At 40.2% G+C, this 8,599-nt stretch overlaps 2 protein-coding genes across 4 annotated transcripts in view; one reads left to right on the top strand and one right to left on the bottom strand.

The window, feature by feature from the left end:
- Nucleotides 1-8,599, top strand: part of LOC108969146 (neuropeptide Y receptor) — a 229,298-nt gene that overhangs the window by 10,584 nt on the left and 210,115 nt on the right. The gene's annotated exons all lie outside the window — the stretch shown is intronic.
- LOC108969131 (phospholipase A1-like) lies at nucleotides 604-5,131 on the bottom strand. The gene is made up of 4 exons (XM_018933684.1): nucleotides 5,038-5,131; nucleotides 4,771-4,968; nucleotides 1,459-1,744; nucleotides 604-1,392 (listed from the first exon to the last, which is right to left on the bottom strand). Exons 1-4 carry the CDS (start codon nucleotides 5,129-5,131, stop codon nucleotides 669-671), a joined length of 1,302 nt encoding a protein of 433 aa, XP_018789229.1. The 3' UTR covers nucleotides 604-668.

Below are 8,599 nucleotides of genomic sequence, written 5' to 3' on the forward strand. Positions count from 1 at the left end.
GGTTTGTTGCTGTGTTGTGAACAATCCGTAGGTTTAGTGTCATTTGTGACCGTCGACGAAATATGGTTCCACTTATAATATATCAAACATCACAGCACGATCAAACAATGACTTAAACTGCTCTGAATAAGTTGGAAACACTTTGATCAGCGTTTTATGAGTTCCCAAAGTGAAATTGCGTTACCTACCTGGAAAGGAGAAAACGGTTACAGGAGTCTATTATGCCAAATTATTGCTATTGTGTTACAAAATCACTCCCAGCGGCGTTTTACGCTTTTAGGCTAAGCAAATATCTTGTAAATTCGTTTTTACCTTTGATAATATCGACAGATTTGATTCCGTTATAGATTCTACACTCGATATCCTGCTGTCAAAGCATCAATTATAAACTCCTCCAAAAATAGTATGAATCGCTACCGCAACGAGCCAACCGAATTACTTGTGAATTGGCCAGACGATGAGGTAATGATATGAAATATATAACTATAGGCGGTTAGGCTAGCGTCGATTTATGAAACTTTTTACAGCAAGAACTTCTTCAGTAAACCATAGAGGGAACAGGGACTGTAATGATCACTTATCGTTAATAAACAAAACCCAAAATTATTATTTTTATCGAACTCATGTTTATCCTTGCAGTATATACAGATATAATAGAAATAATTTCCTTAATCAGATCCGTAGCCATAGGGAGCAGCGCTGCGTACGGGTACATAGAAATCTCCAGCCACCATATAAGCGTTCGTAACAGCACCCATTTTCACACTACTGTATGACACACCACAACTCTTACTTACGGCCTCTTGATAGTCACCACAACGCATGCTTGGGAAATTATCGGCTTTCACAGCTTCGGCGTAATAGATGCAAGAGCGAGCATGGCTGCAGGCACCAGTCAAATCCAGACCACAMCCGGGTTGCTTTTTGCCACCATTCGGGTAGAAGGCACCTTTACCAATTGGTTTCAGGAAACCCAGTTGTCCACCATCAGTCTGGATGGATTCAACATATGTAGCATCATCGCTGTTGAGACGCTTGTTGGGCTTATTGTAGCTGTAGAGTGGCAGCGCGGGGTCCAACCCAACAATGGCATGCAATTTACCAGAAGCAATATTTTTGCCCGTAAATCCGGCAGCTTGAGCACCCAAACTGTGACCAATTACCTCGGTATCACTCAGGGAGAGACCGTGGTTCTCTACCAAACACTCAATCATGTCGGCGATCTTTTTKCCCACTTTGGGTACAGCCACWACACTGGATATATAGTCAATTAAACGAGCGCGTGCCCAATCCACCACAATGATGTTGTAGTCACCATTACTCAACCAAGCATCGCGAATATTCTTGTTCATATCGGCTTTGTAACTCTGAAGCCAACCATGAATTAAAAATCTGTTGAAGTTTAGAGTGAAATGTCAGTTATAAGTATACTTAACAGAAAAACTGCGATACACTTACTTGGTGGGATTGCTGGCATTGAAGTTCGAGTTCAAAATAGTTTCAGCGGTGACTGTAATTTTCTGTGGAGTGGTTGGATTCTTTTGCGTATACAGATAATAGTTGACGGGCACTAAATTGAGACGGCCTTCTAATGTGTCCTGTTTCTCACGCTCCGCAATTGCATTCTCGCCCTCTTCAATGGTCATCCAGACGAATGACCCATCCACTTGTGGTACATACCAGCCATTCTCGCCATTCTCACGGCCCTCTTCTACAGGAAAAGCCGAAATAGCAGCTGCRAAATAAARMMRGAACCGGCGTGAATATATTTAAAGTAAACTCAGCTTTTTCGMAGTTGACAAATAACTACCTGSTAATAAAAYAATTGCCAAAATATGCAAGACCTTCATTTCTCMAGATGTGTTAAAGAATAACTGAATAGAATAGATTTGCGAGTCTTTATATAGTCAGCATTATCTACTGAGAGATGGCAGATACTTTGTCTTAAAACAATCGCACTTTAATTATTTCACGCGGCGAACACACCCCAGAGATAAATGGTAGTGGTTTCAATTATAGATTTGCAACATGTTTGCCACCAACGAATCAGCTGATAATTTAAATCGCAAAAAATAATATTGTATGCTTAATAATTTCATTAGATCTTGATAATAGAATATTTCGATTAATTGTTTAGCATAATCCCGTATCAATTATTTTTTTTCCACGTTTATGCAAAATGGCACTTATTTGTTTGCGTGGAATTATTATATCCTGTACAGGGTATATTAAGTTTGTCAGGAAGTTTGTAAGTCCCAGAAGGAAGCGTCGGAGACCCTATAAAGTATATACATATATAAATGATCAGTATGTTGAGCTGAGTCGATTTAGTCCGTCTGTGTGTCTGTCCGTCTGCCTGTATGTACATATAATTTAGTCCCTCAGTTTTTAAGATTGAAATTGTGCAAAAGTAATTTTCTCTTCAAGAAGCTGCTCATTTATCGGAACTGCCGATATCAGACCACTATAGCAGGTAGGTAGGTAGGTAGGAGAGTAGCCCTATCAGGCTCAATTAGCACTTGATTTGCCATTTTGATACACTATTTGCAGAACCTACTGTATCTGCCATTACGTTTCACCTTCTCCCTCAAACCATTTTAAGGTTTCGATGAAACTACATATGTCCGATATGCTTTTAGTGGAAATCCATTCAAGGTTTGGTGGTTGATGAATTCCAAGTGTTTGTCCTAGAGCTGGGCAGTCGCAGAGAAAGTGGAAGATTGTTTCCTTGTTCCCTGCTACTCCGCAGCCACGGCAGATGTCGTTGTAGGGCATACCCATTTTGGATGCGTGTTCCCCAAATGGCCAGTGAACTGCTGTGGTAGCTGTTACTCTGTAGATGCTTTTTCTTGACCTAGTTAATAAGTCGTTGGTTCGTTTCCTATCATATGTTGGCCATAATTGTTTAGTTATGACGCATTTTGTTATGTTTTGTGTTGATCTCTCCTTTGATCGATCCTAGCGGGCTTGGTATTAGCCTCTCCTCAGATTCTTTGAGGAAAGCTACTGCCTTTGCCAACTCGTCTTTATTTTCGTTACCGAAAATGTTCCTGTGGCCGGGAACACAGATCATTTTAGTTGGAGCTTGTCTTTTATTGAGTTTAGTGCTCTCTTGCAGTTGTGAACTTTGCTGGAATTTGTCCTGGGTGAAGACAAAGCCAGGAGCGCCGCCTGGCTATCCGTAAATATAGCTGCTTTATGTATATTCCCGTGTTTTTTTTTTTTTTCTCTTACAAGTATAGTAGGCTTTGTTTATTATTATTACTATTTTTTTTTTTTCCAGGACAGTTTGGTGTCACTTTCCATCCCTAAGTATTTAGCTGTGGGGGATATAGTGCATGTAGTACCGTTTATACCGGAAGTTGAAGCTGAGGGATTCTAGTTCTGCTTGTGAATAGCATCAGTTCTGTTTGTTGTTATAGTTAACCCATTGTTTTCAGCAAATAGATTTACCTTCGAAGTGCTCTTTCCATAATCTCGCTGACTGTTGAAGGAAACATGCCTAATACCAACAACACTATATAGTCTGTATACGCTACTGCTTTCACTCCGCCACCATTTAGTCGGAGGAGGAAGCTATAATCTTCGTATTCTCAAGCATCGATAGTATCCATCTGCACACAGTCTTATCTATGCCACCATGTGCCAAAGAATAAATTATCGCATTTATTTCTACATTATTGAAGCACCCTCTATTAGACATAGAAAAGCAGCCATGGTGTATTGTTCGGCCCTTTACGTACGCATGTTGGGACTTCGATAACTTATCCGCCATTATTGTTCTTACATGTAGACCTATTAGAATTTCTAGTATCTTCCGCATAAAGGAGGTAAGGCTTATAGGTCTAAAATCCTTGGCATTCTCGTGTGTTCTTCTGCCTAGTTTTGGAAGGGACACAACTTTACTTCTTTTCCAACTTCTTGGGATGCAAAACTATTTATGGCATATTTGAGTTTGCTTTTGTCGACTTTATGGCTTCGATAATCAGCTGCGTTCAATGATGGTTTTGGTTGAACCCTCTTTGAAGGTGTTTGCTGATCCCCGGGGAAGTGCGTTGTAATCAGTACCTCCATAGACTCTTTTGCCAAGGAGGTCCAATCACTTCGCTCCGCCCTAATGTAGATAATATTAATATATTCTTTGGATAGCATTTTGCTCAGCCTGACAGTTTCTCTGCAATTTTCTATCGATGTGCAGAAAGATCGCCATGAGTCGTTTTTAGCTTTCCTGACTGCTTTTTTGTATTTTTTCATAATATCTTTTGGTTCTAAAACTCTCATTGAAAGCTTTCCTTAGTTGTGTTCTCAAATTCTTGAGTTCACTGTTCCGCCAAGGAAGAGACTTTCTCTTTTTCAAAACTGTTAGCGGAGTAGATTTATTGAAAGTTGTGGTTAAGATTTTTTCCACCTTCTCTACTTCTGAATCTAGTTCCTGAGGATTTCTGATACCCTTATTGTCTCCCTTTTCAAGGCATTTTATTATACTGGTAAATTTTTCCCATGCTGTGCTTCTAGGATTCCTGTATGTGAGAGAAGCACTGTATTTCTCGCGGATGCTGAAGCGTATCCAGGAGTGATCCGACATGGACTGCTCATCGGATACCCTCCAGTTATCCACAGCGAGACTGTCTGTGTCTGTTGATAGCGTGAGGTCAAGCACTTCCTCCCACCCCGGAAACCTATCAGAGCTTGGGAAAATAAATGTTGGCTTATCGCCTTTGTTGCATATACTTAGATTACTATTCAGAATATACTGCAAGAGTGACTCACCTCTGGTGTTTATGCTGGAGCTACCCCATACGGTGTGCCTTGCGTTTGCATCACACCCTATTAGGACATCTTCCTTCCTGTTCTCCTCTACTAGTCTGGTGAGCGGGACCGGTGGTATGCCTTCGTCATGGGCCAAGTAGGTCGAGACCAAGAAGAAGGGCTTTTCCTTCTGTTCCACCTTTACCACTGTGATATCTGCTGTGCTGTAATTAGGACAAAGAAATGCATTTATACTTTTATTGATAACAATGCATGCCCTAGGTTTACCTTTGTTAAGTGCGTAAACCAGGTTATAGTTGCTGCTGTTTAGCCCTTTAATGGTATCTTCATTGACCCAGGGCTCCTGTACTCGGTCCCACATTCCTTAGCAACTGGCTGGCGTCGTCGACCTCTTCCGTGTCGTCTTTGTCAGCGGCTTTGTCGCCTAGAAAGATCTTTATACAAATACAAGAAGTTGATTCCGATTATTCAGTTTGTGTGGCAGCTATACGTTATAGTCCTCTTTAAGTTGGTCGCTTTGTCGTGGCGAAGGGGCTTAAGTAAGAATAAAGTGTGCGTCCCAAAGGAAACTCACTCTAATCTTACGAACTAAGAGGGACACCGCATAATTCCCACAAGAGTAATATGGATGAATAAAACCTAGGTTTTACGCCCATCTCTTATTGTTGAAGTATGAGGATACCCGTACCAATACCATCGTAAGCCAAGGTGTCGAGGTACCCGTATAAGCTGATCGCGCATTGCCCCCTCCGATTGCCGGGCCAGGTCGGAGGTATAAAAGCCTTCTCTCCACATACCGGCTCTGCGGACGAATGTCCAACCCTTTCCGGCTTACTCGTGGTACCAACTATGAACGGAAACAATAAAACAAAACCCACAACAAAAACTACAACAACCAAATTGACGACAATAGCGACGCCTAATGACATGAACTACAGGATTTCCATTACCGAATCCGAAGAAGACGAATTACTCGCCAGGAGACGAGTAAGAGTACTGCCGGACATACCAACCCAAGTATACTGACAGATACAGCAATGAAAACAGCAGACTTAAGGGAGGAATCGTCCACCTCCAAAGCTGATATGAGCACCAACCAAAGTTCACTGGCGGCTAAAGGAGAATACAAAAAGTAGCGCACGAAATTCCAGAATCAGCTGAGGAAGAGCCGGTGCCGGAGGGCAGTCTTCATACTAGGGAAGATAGCCAAAGACCAGGCAGCCGGTACCCCAGTTGATGAGGCAGAAATAAAGTGCCTCAAATCAATAGTAGAGGAATATGAAAGCTACCTGAAAAGGAAGCGATCAGAACTTTTAGAAGAGAACAAACAGGAGAGCACTTCACAAAAAAGAAATCGCCCTATTACAGAAATACCAGAAACTCTGCCCAAAAAACCGAATCGGATTGAAGGCGAACATAGAGGTGGGTGAGGATCGACGTCAGATTTTCGAGTATAGTGCTAAGCTTTGTACTCGACAATCCGTCGGGTCCTCACCTGGAGTTTGACTTCTCTGAGACCCTCAGCGGCTACAGGGTCATCAAGAGCGCTGACCATCCCTTTCTTCCCGAACGGATAGCGTTGCTAAAATCAGCAAGGCCCTTATAGACCTCCAATTGAGGATTATACCCGCAAGGGATATTCCGAAGAGACCTCGTGCTCGCATTTGGCTACCACCTCTAGAGGAGCCAGGCGAAAAACTCCTGAGGTGTATTAAGCTGCAGAACAAATCTTTACCTGGTATAGATGAGTGGCAACTGATCAAGGAGGAAAACCAAATTAAGTCAGCAGACCAGTACTGGTGGCCATTTGCGGTGAGTCCATTGAGGCTCTCCAGAAGGCTGACTTCATAATCAGCTTCGGAATTCGAAAGACCAGATTAAAGATCTTTCTAGGCGACAAAGCCGCTGACAAAGACGACACGGAAGAGGTAGTTACAAATGCTATAGTAATCCGATCTGAACAATTTTTTCGGAGGTTATATTATTACCTTAAGCAGTAATCCATGTCAAATTTCGTGAAGATACCACGTCAAATGCGAAAGTTTCCATACAAGCCCCTGATTCCGACCGTTCGGTTTGTATAGCAGCTATATGCTCTAGTGAGCTGATCTGAAAAATTTCTTCGGAGACTACATTGTTGCTTTAGAAAATAATATATACCAAATTTTGTGAAGATACTCGTACATTGTCAAATGTGAAAGTTTTAAATACAAGAAGTTGATTCCGATTATTCAGTTTGTGTGGCAGCTATACGTTATAGTCCTGAAATGCACCAGTGAAGGGTAGATTAGATTCGGTGCAGCTGAAGTTAACGTTTTTTCTTGTTTTTGTTTTAAATCGATATTGCAAACACATACATTAAGTGTGTACCTCTGTGATAATAGTTAAAAAATGCTATAGCGATTTAGAAAATTGCCTTTTCTAATGATGATGCCGACGAATTAAAACTGATATTGCAATCGGATGGGCCTTTAATAATTTGAATATTAATAAAGAGAAAAGTTGAAATTGACAAGAAAATAAAAATCGCACCATAAAGAAATTTAAGATTCTACAATATAATCTTGTATTTTTCTGTTACAGAAAGTTCCTAATACATAAGAGCGAATTAGGAAAAGTACATTAATTCTCTTGAGACTAACGCCAGAGAGGTCAAATCTAACAGTGAAGAGCATAAAGCGAACTCTGTGTTAGAGTTAATTAAAAAGGTGGACAAAGAGCTTGACAACAACCGTTCTTAGGAAAACTTTGTGTTTGTCAAACTACTTCGCCTATTTCTATTTCGATGTCGTTTTTTTTTTTTTTGTAAAGAGTTATTTACAGTGAGAATTTTTAAAAAATTATTTTTTTTTTGCATTCCCGTTATGTGTAATATCTTAAGAATATTCTCTGAAAATTTTACGTTGATCCGAAATGTAGTTTCTGAGTTATTCAACAAATAACAAAGAGAGCTCTGGCACTTCAAAGAGCTTGTGTGAAACTTTAAACGCGTTTTTCTCAAAACTATATTTTTTGACCTGGCGACAAGTGTAACTCGAAAACCGTTCAGTCGATTTTAATGAAAGATATACAGCTTTTAGAATACATAATAAACTCGGACTTGATCGAAAGATTTTTATTTTTTCGAAAATTTCGAGTTCTAAGACCAATTAACTGTTGATTTTTTCCCAAAAATTTAGAAAAAATAAACTTCACAAATTCCTTTGGTGGCTTGAATGGGATTCTTCCCCATTTTATGCAAACATTTCAAAATATGCGAGTTCTTCATTATTTTAACTCATTTTTGAACCGCTGTAACTTTTTCAACTTCCCCGATTTTGTTTTGGTTAAATTAAGCTTAAAACCTCATTCCTCCAAACTATATTGAACGACACAATTGATTGGTAACACTGGAGATATAAGACTGCAACAACATCTTTGACAAAATAAGAAAAGGATTTTTCGACTACTCAAAAGTAACTTAATTAGTCCCTACCAGAAGGCTTCATTTGCAATGTAATTTTATCTCTACCATAACTAAATATGTGAAGAATATTTTGAGATATCAAAAGAAATATTATATGCAGGATGACTGACTTGCAGGATTTGGTCCTCGTTCGTCTAGAGAAGTCCTTACTTAACAATTGCCTGCTCAGTCCGAAGTAGCACCTGTTGGCAAGAGTTATTCTGTGTTGTTCGAGGTTGACCTTTGAACAAGTTAATAGTGGTTAGGAGATAAACTAAATTATCTAATTACGACCTCGAAGTTTTGACTGTCAACCTCTGACCTGGGAGCCAAGTCGCGAGTGCGACGACTGTTTGTTTCATGACAGGAGATATTTCGTCTTGT

Source organism: Bactrocera latifrons, unplaced genomic scaffold (genome assembly GCF_001853355.1).
Source record: "Bactrocera latifrons isolate USDA-ARS-PBARC rearing strain unplaced genomic scaffold, ASM185335v1 scaffold_241, whole genome shotgun sequence".
NCBI lineage: Eukaryota > Metazoa > Arthropoda > Insecta > Diptera > Tephritidae > Bactrocera > Bactrocera latifrons.